We start from the raw sequence: 13814 nt of genomic DNA, 5'->3' as shown, positions 1-13814 counted from the left end.
AAACTACTGAGCTGACACTTAAAAGAATAAAAAAGAAGAGAAAAGACAAAGAGAGGAAAAATACAACATACATAGAGGAGAATGGTACTACAGATAGCCTGTCAATTGAAACTTTTGAAGCCATTGAGACTGATCACCTTGAGCATTTACAGACATCAGAGCAAACTGAACAATGTCCCTCACCTAATGTAACTAGATTAAAATCTGTGAAGAAGAAGAAGAAAAATAAGAATGGCAGTGAAGAGTGTCAGTATGAATCTGTTGATTTTGCTTTTGATGTGAGTTTGGTGTCTCAGTTTGATAATGTAACTCATAGATCAAATACTCAACAGACTGTTGAAGAAAGTCCAAATGATGTTGAACATTTGGAAAGTAATACAGAAGCTAAATTAAATGACACTAAACACAAAAATAAACGGAAACGGTCAAGTTTTTCTATTAATTACAATTCTGACTTTAACTCTTCTGCTGCACAAATGCAAGAAACTATAACACCTGAGAGGAAGAGGAAGAAAAAAAAAATTCTGATTGCATCACAAATGTAGGCGGTGAATGGACTTTGGAATGTTCTTATCATACAGTGCAGTTTGAAAGGCCTCAGAGTTCGATGTCAAAACCACCTGAGATGATTCCAAAGATCAAGAGAATAACCTAAAGGAGGGATCAAGAGAATCATCTGCATCTCAGACTGATGTGTTGTTGCACAAACAACATACGAAAAGATGAAAGCACTGAGTTTCATTCATAATGATGGTGTATTAGCTCTAAGGAAGAACACAGGAGAAGGAAAATGATAGAAAATAATTACGCAGAGGTTGATATGTTGTGGTTTTAGACCTCAGACCTTTAGACCTTCAGAAGAAAAACAAGGCAATCTTAACCTCTCTGACATTCAAGAGAAGATTAGCCAAAAGTATTGGTGTAATTTTCTATTCAGGACAAATTTTTATTTAATTTATTTTTAAATAATTGTGATGCTCAGCTTGATTTCATTTAAAGCAAGATAAAATAATACAAAAAAGTATATTGGTAGTTTGTTGTTTTACAAAACATATTTCCTGAAATAACATACATACACCAGTACATTATTGTTTTTCCCTTTGTTTTGTAGGAATGTATATGATCAATGATCTGGGGATCTTTTAAATAAGAAAAAATAAATTCATTCAATTTATTCATTCATTGCGCAGCCATATTATACAGTGTCATCTAGAACACGGTATCCATTTTATCATCAGAATCAGTATTTTTATAAAGAATCAATACATTTGGTCAGTATAATTGTGATCTTACTACTTTGTAGCAGAGTAAGCATATAGTGTCCATAATGGTAATGTACAGAGAAATAAAATGTAATGGGTTTCCAGATGTGATAAACACATCTTTACTGACCTGATCCAATTTATTTTTCATCCAGTTATTTATTTTTTTCAAAATTGTCTACATTGCAAAATCTTTGAGTGGTGATATTTTTATGTGATGATTTAAAATATGACATTGTTTCATGTTAACTGTTAAATGTTAAAGGGATAGTTCACCCAAAAATGAAAATTTGATGTTTATCTGCTTACCCCCAGTGCATCCAAGATGTAGGTGACATTTTTTCTTCAGTCACACTTTCGTATTCTTCAAAAAGCTTACGCTGTATGTCCTACGCCTTCCCTATTCAACTTACGGAACAAACACAGCGCCAGTTCCATTTTTCCCGTAAGTAGAATAGCGTAAGCTTTTTGAAGAATACGAAAGGAATGACATGAATGTGTGTTGCAGTAGTGCAGCTGTTGTTCTGTTTATTTTTACCTAATTTGTTCAAGTTTATGATGTATAAAAGACACACAAAATTGTGCTACTGTCATGAATTTCAGCACTACTGTGATTACTTGCAGTCAGTACAACAACACTGACTGGTTTTATATTTTTTATAACATGACTGAGTCTTGTTGAATTTTGAAATGGTTGGCATTCACTTTATTGTAAGCGCAGTTAATTCCATGAATGACTATTTTAGATCCACTCCCCTTTTCTGTTAAGAACTGTCTTTCATCAATCAGTCCTCATATTACTCTAATTGTGAATTCATCACTGAATCCAGAATTAAAATTAGCTGCCATTACACCAGTCCGTAACCCCATTAACTGCCATTATATACAAAAATATCTCAGTCTAAACCTAAAATAATATTGTCAAAATGTAGATTGATTGTAAATAGATTTAGATACAAGAGTCCTTATGTGGTCATCAATGGAGTCTGGATGGAATCTAGTGGAAAAGTTTAGTACTGCACCCAAACACGCAGCATTAGTACTGAGACAGCCTTGGTGAGGGTCATAAACAATCTCCTTACTGCAGCTGATACTGGTGTGTGCAGTATCTTGGTCTTGTTAGACCTCAGTGCGACCTTTGAAACCAAATACCATTCTGTGATCTTGGATAAGCCCAGCCAGCTGTGCAGCCTTTCTGGGCTATTCGTTTGGTTTAGATCTTACTTAACTTATCGTGCCCAGTTTATTAGTCTGTGAAATCATGAATCTGATGCTGTGCCAGCTTGACAGGGAGTTCCTCAGGATTCAGTGTTGGGCCTAGGGATGGGTACCGAAACCCGGTATTAAATTGACCCCGGGGCTAAATTTTGAAAGACCGGTGTATCGATAAGCTCTGACGTTAACGGTTCTGCTATCGGTACTGGAGAAATTATGAAGAAAATACACGTGCATTTATTATTGCTATATAGACATTATCTTGCAGATTCTATCTCGCCAGAGTCGCCAGCTGTTTCTATATGCAATAATATTAGGACATTTGTCTATGATGCATTTTTGCTTTCGCAAGAAGAGAGATCGCGCTCACGCAGAGAAGCTACAGCGCGCGCAGCCGCTCACATGAAAGCCCTGTTTAGCCTAATGGTGACGATTGAGGAGAGAACTAAAAAACTAAACGTCTGCATACACTTTAGGCCTGTGCTTTGATATTAAGCTAATTTTATTTTTGATTTTGATGTTGGCTTTCAAGGATCATCAGAAAGAAGATATCTGAGGTAAAACTATTAAAAACTGGCACACGTTTCGTCTGGCACATCTTCATTCTCTTCACAGCTGCGCGCGTTCGTTCCTCCCTAAACTCAAACTTAAGGTAAGAATCAGCACAGTCGGTGATTGTTGTAAAATGCAGTCTTTACTGTTGCTAAATTGCAGTAAATGTTTGAAAATTATTATCAACGTTTAAAACGTTGAAAGCACAATAATCCGCGCAAGAGACGCTGTTCCTCAGGCTGAATTGCGGCGCGCGCTTCAAAACGGATCGCAAATAGACAAACAAATTACACGTTGGGCTTCAGGTGCACGTCCAAAAGATCAAATACACACAATAGTATGTTAAAATGACCGGATTGGAGTGTGTTTAGCTACATAAATGCAGTTTATATCGGAAGTGTACATGAACAGCTGGGAGAAAATCCGATGTGTGTTAATATATTGTCTTAAAGTGACAGCAGTCACCTTCTGACAATTATGCCATCAGTGTTAATCAAACAACAAAATGCAAAGAGAAAATCACTCACAGCACTTCTTCTGAATATAGTTAGCTTTAATAAGAGTTAATCTATTAATTTATACTGTGAAAACCATGCAGTGTTACTTTACATTTGGTTACTTAGATTTCTTTTATAGGCTAGGCCTATATTACTTACATGAACACAATGACAAATAAAAGCACTTTATTTCATTTGTGTCTTTGTTTTATTGTATTTGGCAGTTTGTTTCTTTGTTCATGTTCTTACTGTATCTTATATAAAACACCAAAAATGCCAGACACTATATAATATAAAGCAAAGTTAATTCAGCTCTCTCTCTCTCTCTCTCTCTCTCTCTCTATATATATATATATATATATATATATATATATATATATAACAAAAAGTACCGATAAGAATACCGTTAAAGTACCGGATCGATAAGCAGTATCGGTAAGAGTAGTAATACCGTTAAATCCTTAACGATACCCATCCCTAGTTGGGCCCAACTCCATTTAGCATATATGCCTCCACGTGGGTAGATTATTAGGAAGTATGGCCTTGGGTATTACTGCTATGCTGATGATAAAGGACGGCTCAGTATTTGACGGCTCCGGTCACATGAACAGCACGACGTATGCGTGAGCCCGCGTTCAGATGTGAACACTGAAGCTCTGCAACAAAAATAGCTAGCTGTATGACGGGGGACAGATGAATTTGTTGAATAAAGTCGTTATTTTTTATTTTTTTACACAAAAAGTATTCTCGCCTCTTCATAATATTAAGGTTGAACCACTGTAGTTACGTCAATGGTTTTAACAATGTCTTTAGTACATTTCTGGACCTCAAAAGGTGCAGTGTAGTTGCTGCCTATGTGTGGATCAGATACCCTCAGATTTCATCAAAAATATCCTAATTTGTGTTCCAAAGACAAACAAAGGTCTTACGGGTTTGGGATGACATGAGGGTGAGTACTTGATGGCCGAAATTTCATTTTTGGGTGAACACTTTAACATAAAAAATATTACATAAGTTGTGACGGCACCAGCGCATCTTTGTGATCTCATTAGTCCATATACTCCATCACCGTCTCTGCGTTCTGCTAATACTCCTCTTGCAACACCTTAGCAACCACATAGCAACACCCTAACAACCACATAACACCTTGAAAACCACATAACACCTTAACAAACACTCAGAGTACCTAAGCAACACCCTAGCAACCACCCTAAGTACCCTAGCAACCGCATGACAACAACCTAAAAACACCCCTTAGCAACCATCCCAAGTACCCTACAAATGTTTTCTGATAGACTGTGCTGCCTTCAAAACTTTCAAACTTTTCAAAGGACAGCTTTAAAACTTTAAACTTCAAACTTTGAAATGAAATTAGTTCAGTTCAGCTATAAAACAGCTCTGCAGAAAACAGTGATGACATCATACAACTTCAGTTCTCAAGTCATTCAAGTCAATTATATTGCTGAATAGTATTGTGTCCCCAACCAAGCAAGCCAGAGGTGATAGTGGCAAGGAACCATACTTAATCAGATTCAGATGAGAGGAAAAAATATTTGGGAGAAATTTTAATACATCTGATTCTCATTATAGAGAGCTTTTGCTAAAATAGGCATATCTTAAATCTTTTTAATGTACTTTAATTTGATTAGCAAATAAATAAACACTGTTCTCTGAAAGCGTCGTAGACTTTTCTTTTCAGTTGACCTACTATATTTACTTTGCATATGTGCATAGGACACCTGCTCGTGTTGAAACTTGCGAATGTGTTGAAATGCTCGCTTAACGTAGATGACACACGGACGCACTTGTGCTTGGGGTTTAGGCTTACCCTTCAAATAACCATTATATAAACAGCAGTCACATCGCACCGGCGACTAGAGGAAACAGCAGTTGTGTGGAAACTTTGCGCTCTCGTCTTTCGTGAACCGCGCACGTCCGTGAAGCTCTAGCTATGAGTGCGCGTGCTAATATTTCTTGTTTAGAAGAAGCCAAACGAGTGGCTATTTTTGGAGGCACACATGGAAATGAGATGTCCGGCATTATGCTGGTAAATATGTGGATAGAGAATGCAGCCGAGATAGAAAGAAACAGACTGGTGACCAAGCCGTTCATAAGCAACCCTAGAGCAGTGGAGAAATGTACTAGGTACATCAACACGGATTTGAACAGAGCCTTTACGCCCGAGAACCTCAGGTAAATATCGTGCGATACGTTATTTTCTGTACAAGTCCGGTGCGTATATGAATAGCACGTTCATAAAACGGAGAACAGTCTTGTGTTGTAAGAACAATGGACTTTAAACTGTCCCAAAACTTTTAGGCTCGTGTGTGTTCGATGTACATTCTTGCGTTTATGTGTTTATTGTTACCATGCATGCGTCAGCTCGACGTTTTTGGCCGCTGTGTTGCGCGTCTATTTTTTTCGTCTCACGCTATATTTTTAAGTAAAAACACTGAGCTTTGCGTTCTGTTCCAGCGCATTGAGCTCAGTCTGGTTGTTTTTAAACGCATTCTGTGTAAAAGGTTGGTTTACATGACACAACATTACTGACTCGCGTGATAAAGTATCAATGGAGCGAGCAGTCAGCTGATCTGAGCCGCTCATGTCATGACTGTTGAGAAACGTGAGTGAAGCGTGATCTGGGTCATAAAGAGCCTTTAATATTGCATCATAGACAACATGTATCAAATGCTGATTTCCATGACAACGGCGCGACTTTTGAGGAGCTTGAATTATTTTAAATAAGTGTTTATTGAATTTAAATTTAACTTCATAAACGTGACATTTTACAGTGTTTTACAATTACACACATTAATACTTTAAATTACAATGAAGCAATGAAATGTCTTGAACATTGGGGTGGTTTTAATTCAATATTTAAATTAAATTAATGATTTGATTTCTTTTAAATCTTTTATTTAAAATAAATTAAATAATGAAAGTATTAAAAGGGATTTAAGAGAATAATAATAAAAAAAAGTGAAAATTTTTTCAAGTTTTGATCAACAAGCCATCAACTTGCTTTAGTTATTGTGCAAACTAGACAATTGTACTTACACTCAACAAATCTTATTCGAGAACTCAGCCAAAGCTGTTGAGAAATTCTGTAAATTAAGATACATTTACTTGAGATGCAAATGTAAAATGAAATTAAAAACTGAACAAAATTAAGTGAGTTTGCAAATATCTGTCAATGTGTTATGAAAACTTCCCTTTGAATTAAGTTGATTTTTCTGAGCCTATTGGCAGATACATATTTGTTTGTTTTAAGCATAAACTCTCCAGCTTCAGTTTTGATAAATTTCACAATGTGCATGTGACTTCATATTTTATCTCATTTTGTATCTCCAGTCAATGCATCTTGATTTAAGAATCTTTAGACATTTGCAATGGGAAACGAGACAAAAATCCTGAGGAAGAACACATGTTTTTTGCATTTTGATCAGAAGGTACAGTAAAAGATATTTCCATATTCTAGTGGTTGAAAGCAGAGGCCTTCAAGCTAACTCTTTTTTTTTTTTTTTTTTTGTAAAATAAATTAAAAAGTAATGCATATCTGTTTGAAGTTGTATTTTCGAACTCTGATCTGTTGCTAATAAAACTCATTGTGTTTCTCCCTAGACATTTATTGACATTGTTTTCCCTTCAACATGGTCTTAGAAAGGTCTTAAATTTGATGTAACGTCTTAAATTTACCTTCATGAAACCTGTAAAAACCCTGGGATGAGCTGTTTAAGCCCACTGTAATGCTTGAAATGTCCACATTTGTGTATTACCGACTGAACAGAGTATGTTTTAGGTAAAATCTAAACATAACTTTAAAATAGCACAAATTAATGCCCATGCATCTTCCTTGCTACCGTAACAGTTTCAAAAAATATGAAACTAGTATGTTGTTTTAACACACTGCCTTATAGGCTCTGAGACATCTGTTTTTGTTTTGTATGTTTATATTTAGCACATTTACACACATTTTGGTTTTCCTCATATTTATACATTATATGGTATATTTTGTTATTTTCAATTGTTTGCGCACTTGAATTATAAGTAATTATTAGTGTATGACAAGTTTTGTTAATAAAATCTTATTATCGATCTTCTTATTTCAGATCGATACATAAGTGTCTGCATAATCTTCCGTATTGACTAGTGCTGGTACAATTCACAATAATTCATAATGACGTCAGACTGAGCTGTAACCTATTTAAACTCTGTGTGTCTAGTATGTTAAAATCCCTACCTCCCACATATTTTGAACAGTAAGATGGAGTATATAAAATTTGCTAAATAAATAAACATTCATCAGTCGGTACATTTTACTATTAATACTTAAGTACATTTAAAACAAGTACTTTTGTAAACTGACATGCCTTGGTTGAAATTTAAATACAATTGAGCCTGCTAACTGAGATACTATCAACCAGGAAACACTAACAATGTACTGTGGGGGGCTGCAAAACATACACAACAGATGTTCACATGCTGATTGTTTTTATTTATTTATTTATTTATTTTAATTTTGACCAGCTGGAAAGCTTGATGAAATTCTCTGTACATTATTTTTCTGTCCTCTCTTGTTTTGTATGCATCTCTGCAGTTTATTTTATTCCTAGTAGCAACAAAGTGTATACATTTGGTGCTGTTGTGGAATGAAAATATTTCTGGAACCTTTTTTTTCTAACTCAGCAGTTGGAGCAGTAAATAAAACATTAATCTAAGTCATAAAAGAGTCTCTAGTTTAGATTTTTTTAAAATAGGTAAATTAGTTTATATTTATGTAATAGCTGATCCTTTTGTCATTCACTTATCTGTTGAAAGTGTTAATGATACATCTGCACCTAACTGCTATCCAAGAGATGTTAACACCAGTACCCAGTTTTCTGTATGCTATTTCCCTTTAGTATAAAGGTTTCAAGGTCCTAAGTAGATTTGAACATCTAAGCATCTTATATTTTACTGGTACAAGTGCTGAATTAAGTTAATGCATTGTTTGCAATTATATGCATTGTTTGTAATTAATATTGATAAGGTGCTTTCCATCTACAGTGCTCCAGATGTTGAAGGGCTTCCATATGAAGTCCGGAGGGCCAAGGAAATCAATCAGATGTTCGGACCCAAAGGAAGCTCGGATGCATATGATGTCATCTTTGACCTTCACAACACAACCTCAAACATGGGCTCCACCCTCATTCTGGAAAGCTCAACAGACCTGTTCAACCTTCAGATGGTACATTATATCAAAGTAAGAAACTAGATCCAATTATACTGTGCAATGTTATTAAATAAATGCAGCCTTGGTGAGAATAAGTGACTACTTTCAAAAACATTTAAATATTAAACTACCCTAAACTTTAAAGCAAAAAAAAATGTTGCATGTATCATATACTGAGCATTAAATTCTTTACCAAAATAGATTTTGCTTAATGTCATAAAATAAGGGCTTAAGCAAATCAAAAGCCATCTTTACACAGACACCTGTGCTCTTTCCCCCTTACAGAAAGCTATGGCCCCCCACACCTGTTCAGTACTGTTAAACGAACACCCACAGCTGAAGTATTCAACCACACGTTCTGTGGCCAAACACCCAATTGGTGAGTACAAAGTTCTGGGATATTCAGCAGCCCAAATCTGTTTAATATTAACTCTCAAATTCAACCAGCCACTAAGAAGTGGGATAACCAGGGATAAGTCTGGTTTTAATGAAAGCATTCAGAGCTCCACAGATAAATCTGTAGACCTCTAGAGCTCATCCTGTGTTGTTTGATGAGACACCTTTTCCCATGAATTAATATCATACTCAATAGCCCTACATAGCAGGGTCAGAAATAATTTTTTTCCATTTAGGTGCAAAATTTGGTCCCTGGAATTGATTTCCAGGGGCATTTTTACAGTGGTAAGGTACATTTTTAAATTTATCTTATTAAATGTATCTATCAAATACAGTACTTCAGTTTAATCAATAACGCTGCAAAGATGAAACAGAAGCTACATCTGATATGGCATGTTTATTTACACAGACTGTTTAATGCTGCTCAGTGGTGTCGTACATGTATTGGTAATACTTTACAATACGGGTGCACTAATATGCATTAATTCAGGCTTAACTAATGCACAGATAAACATGAGTTAATGTATGACTCATGGAGAACTAAACCATTCATTAATGATTGCTGCATCAGCAACTAATTGTTACATGTGCACTCTGTTTTGGACTTGTTATTGTTCCATTTCCCACCACTAGTCATTCACCATGGTAACTGATCACCTCATCATCATATCCAGCTGTGTCTTATCACCCACCTTGTTATCCCATGTATATAAGCCCTGTGTTTCCAGTCATGTGTTGTCCGGTATCGTTCATGTATACTTTGGTGTGTGTTCCTGTATGTTCCTGATCTTTCCATTTGGATTTCCTAGTAAAAGACTTGTTTTGATTATATCTCCTCATTGTGTGCTTTATACACCAGGGTATTGTAACAGAATACCAGACCTATACAGTTTGACAGATTGTGGCGTGTTTTCTGTTTGTTGTTTTCCGTGTCAGTGTTTTTCGTGTTTCACTTTTTGTTCCCGTCACGATGTACACACCCGCATTCCCTCGAGGCACATTTAGACGATTTTTTGTTCCTAGCACCAGCTACACATTTCCCGGACAGCAGCCTTTGCAACTTCCTGTATGCCGGTGTTGTGCCGAATTTTCAGCGGAACGACTGAGCGTAACATTGCCGCACACTGTGAGTCCGGCCTCAGATCATGTCATAACCAAGGTTATTATAGTTTTGCATTTTTCATTAGTTTTTATTTTTATTTCGTTTTGACTTTTTGTTTTCAAATTCAGTTTAGTTTTAATTAGTTTTTAAAGTGGGTTTGCTAGTTTAGTTTAGTTTTTATTTTTTGAAAATGCTTAGTTTTAGTTTAGTTTTTATTAGTTTTAGTGTTAGTTTTAGTCTTGTTTTGTAATTTGGGTTATTTGTCAGGGGCAAGATTCAAAAAGGTCAAAAAAAGTATTGTGTAATAATAACTCAACAAACATCATATCATTTTAGAAAATATTCATTCAAAAATAAAACCAGTACATAAAATGTACATATGGGCACAAATATGTACAGTCTCAACACTCCGCAGTAAGTGCAAAATGTGTAAGTGAGGTGTGCCAGTAAAAAACAGACTAAAGAAGACATACATGAACCGCATGTATTCAACCCATTTTTGAGCCACAACAAGACATTTCTGTCAGATTGTCAGGTAGCTCAATCTGAGAAAAGAACATTACAAATAACAAATAATAATTAAAAAAAAACTTTAAATACAGCTTTTCAATTTTTTTAGTGTGTGTGACACCTTCACAAAATTGCCAAAAAAAATCTACCAAAAATCTACACATCTTCTATACAGAATTCACACCCTATACAAATACCACAGCTGTACAATTTTCACACCCTATACTAAATTTACAATAGCCTACTCGTCTGGATTGAAGCAGCAAACATTCAGTGTAAAGGCCAATTCACACCGCACCGACAAACGCCAACAAACTCGTCTGTTGGAGTTTGTTGGATCGGTGTGATACCAATGTTGGCGTTGGTCTGGGTCGGTTTTCACCGGACTGAACATGTTACAAACGGCAACCAACTCTGACGTAATCTGACCTGACTACGAACCGTTGCCATGACGATGAGGCAAATCCACTGCAAAGACAGCCGTTTGATCGCGCCCGCGCCTCACGCACACACAACAAAGCAGCGGAAATGTGACATCGCAGCTTGTTCGTTATAAAAAATAAAATACAGTTAAAAAAAAAATGAAAACATACAAAAGGTACAATAGTCCAAAGTGCAATCCTTGCCATTCAGCAACAGCACGTTAAGGGAGGTAACGTTAACCTCCATGAGCAACGCAGGTTTACCTTCAGTGACACTAAAACTCTGTAAACTTGATTTTTTTCTCACATTAATTTTCATTTTGGGTGAACTATGCAAACACATTTGGATTGAAGCAGCAAACATTCAGTGTAAGAGTAAACAAATTATATTATTTAATATTTGAATCACAGCTTATATAACTTAGTGTTTTGACATCGACAACCCAAGTGCATTTTACCTCAAACTTGCGACTAGTTAACTTGCTGCAGTAGCAATCGCTTCTCGGGTCGACATTAACACGCTGACAAAGTTATATTCAGAATTAAAAATATTTTTATACCACTTTTTAATGTGTGTTTGTGTAAAGGTGTTCACGAGATACCAACCTTTGGCGAACTTGCTTTCAAAGTCGAACGCTCGTTCCCATGGAGACGCGGTGTGCACGGAGGGGAGGGGCTGTGTGTGTGTGCGCGCGCGCGCGCGTGTATGTGAGAGACGCAGGGAAAGGAAATGCAGCTGAACAATATTTGCTCTATGAAAGACATTGATAAAGACGAAAACTAAGGACATTTAATCTATAATTTTATTTTATTTTAGTTAGTTTTGCCAAACACTCATTACAGTTTTAGTTAGTTATCGTTTTTTTGTAATGCCTCGTTTTTATTTTATTTCAGTTAACGACAATGTTTTTTCCCACCTAGTTTTCGTTTTTTCGTTCGTTTTCGTTAACGATTATAACCTTGGTCATAACACCTCGGCTCATCGTCCTGACTCCTCCGCCGCTGCTCTTTCCACCCTTGTCTACAGCAGAGACCATCGAGCGTTCGGCTCCATTGGACTCCCTTGGACCCTCGACTCCGCCTGGGTCAGACATCGCCATCACATCGCCATGGACTTACGGGTCGTTCGAGTTTCTCCGACCCTCCACCCCTACGGCTCCAATTGGCTCCGCCTTCCCTCAGACTCCGCCTCGGCCCTCAGTCGTTCCAGCTCCACCTCAGCCCTCCGGTACCCTGCTGCTGCCTCGGGGGGCCGTTGCTGTGACTCCGTCGCAGACTCCGAGACCATCAGCATCACTCTGTTCCTTCGGCTCTCTGTCTTCGCCCAAAGCTCTACCTCCATCGGCTGCGCTGCTTCCACGCCTCCCCAAGGTTGTTTGGAGAGTTTCACCACCTCGGCTCCAGCAACGCCGCCGTGGGTCGCTGTCCTGGATGTGGCCTGGAGCATCACCTGGACTCCCCTGCTCAAGGCTACTCACTGGATTTCACCACCATCTACACCTCCCTGGACTCCATCTCCTGCACCTCCCTGGACTCCTGCACTTCGCCTCCTCCCAGTTAGCCGTCCGCCTCCTGAGCCGCCTCCAACTCAATCTTCAGCATCCCATCTTCATCTTCCACTCTCTTTCTGGGAGGGGGTGATATGTTACATGCACACTCTGTTTTGGACTTGTTGTTGTTCCATTTCCCGCCACTAGTCATTCACCATGGTAACTGATCAACTCATCATCACATCCAGCTGTGTCTTATCACCCACCTTGTTATCCCATGTATATAAGCCCTTTCCAGTCATGTGTTGTCCGGTATCGTTCATGTATACTTTGGTGTGTGTTCCTGTATGTTCCTGATCTTTCCATTTGGATTTCCTAGTAAAAGACTTGTTTTGATTATATGTCCTCGTCATGTGCTTTATACACCAGGGTTTTGTAACACTAATAAAGAGTATCTGATTAATAAATTAATATATGAATTGCTATTAATTAAATGTGTCATCTTTTAATAATTCATTAACAACATATAATATCAACTAGTAGCGTAAATTAATGTGTTCATTTACACAATGGGTCAAAGCCATGAATTTCAGCTTTCAGTTGTCTGCTTTAATTAATCATTAGCTAATCATTTGCAAAGATAGCATTATGTTATGACTTTACTTGTTGAAGCACATGACTATTAGCTCATTATTAAGTAATACAACCCCAAATCCAGAAAAGTTGGGATATTTTTTAAAATGTATTAAAATCAATAATCTGTGATTTGTTGATTCTCTTTAACTGACAAAAGTACACTCTAAAACTAAAAGTGGTTCTTGGCTCGTAATAAGGGGAACCACTTTTGGTGCTATGTAGCACCATATGTTTAAAGGTGCTTTACAGCACCTTTGTCAAATGGTGCTATGTAGAACCCATAAGAGGTGCCATATCACATTTTATTTCTTCAACAAAAATGCTGCTAAACAGCACCAACAGTGGTTCTTTGGCTCGTAAAGAACCTTTAAAGGGGCTTAACAGGTTCTTTGTATGGCAGTGGTGCTATATAGCACCTTAACCACCCCAAAGAACCACTGAAGAACCGCTGAAGAACCATACAGGGGCTTAACAGGTTCTGTATATAGTAGTGGTGTTATATAGCACCTCAGTCATCCCA

At 37.1% G+C, this 13814-nt stretch overlaps 2 protein-coding genes across 3 annotated transcripts in view; both read left to right on the top strand.

Annotated features, from left to right (window-relative positions):
* pho (phoenix) overlaps nucleotides 1–2698 on the top strand; it is a 37619-nt gene extending 34921 nt beyond the window's left edge. For both annotated transcript variants that reach the window (XM_048210313.1, XM_048210314.1), the window contains exon 5: nucleotides 1–2698. This exon is cut by the window's left edge and continues 2965 nt beyond it. In XM_048210313.1, the coding sequence (XP_048066270.1) occupies nucleotides 1–545 (545 nt within the window). In that variant the 3' untranslated portion in view covers nucleotides 546–2698.
* Nucleotides 2699–5250: 2552 nt separating this feature from the next.
* LOC125280015 lies at nucleotides 5251–13614 on the top strand. The gene is made up of 4 exons (XM_048210315.1): nucleotides 5251–5719; nucleotides 8573–8768; nucleotides 9024–9117; nucleotides 12196–13614. Exons 1-4 carry the CDS (start codon nucleotides 5478–5480, stop codon nucleotides 12807–12809), a joined length of 1146 nt encoding a protein of 381 aa, XP_048066272.1. The 5' UTR covers nucleotides 5251–5477; the 3' UTR covers nucleotides 12810–13614.
* Nucleotides 13615–13814: the final 200 nt, after the last annotated feature.

The sequence above is a fragment of the Megalobrama amblycephala genome, linkage group LG12 (assembly GCF_018812025.1).
Source record: "Megalobrama amblycephala isolate DHTTF-2021 linkage group LG12, ASM1881202v1, whole genome shotgun sequence".
Lineage (NCBI taxonomy): Eukaryota > Metazoa > Chordata > Actinopteri > Cypriniformes > Xenocyprididae > Megalobrama > Megalobrama amblycephala.
This window is presented reverse-complemented; position numbering and strand designations above follow the sequence as displayed.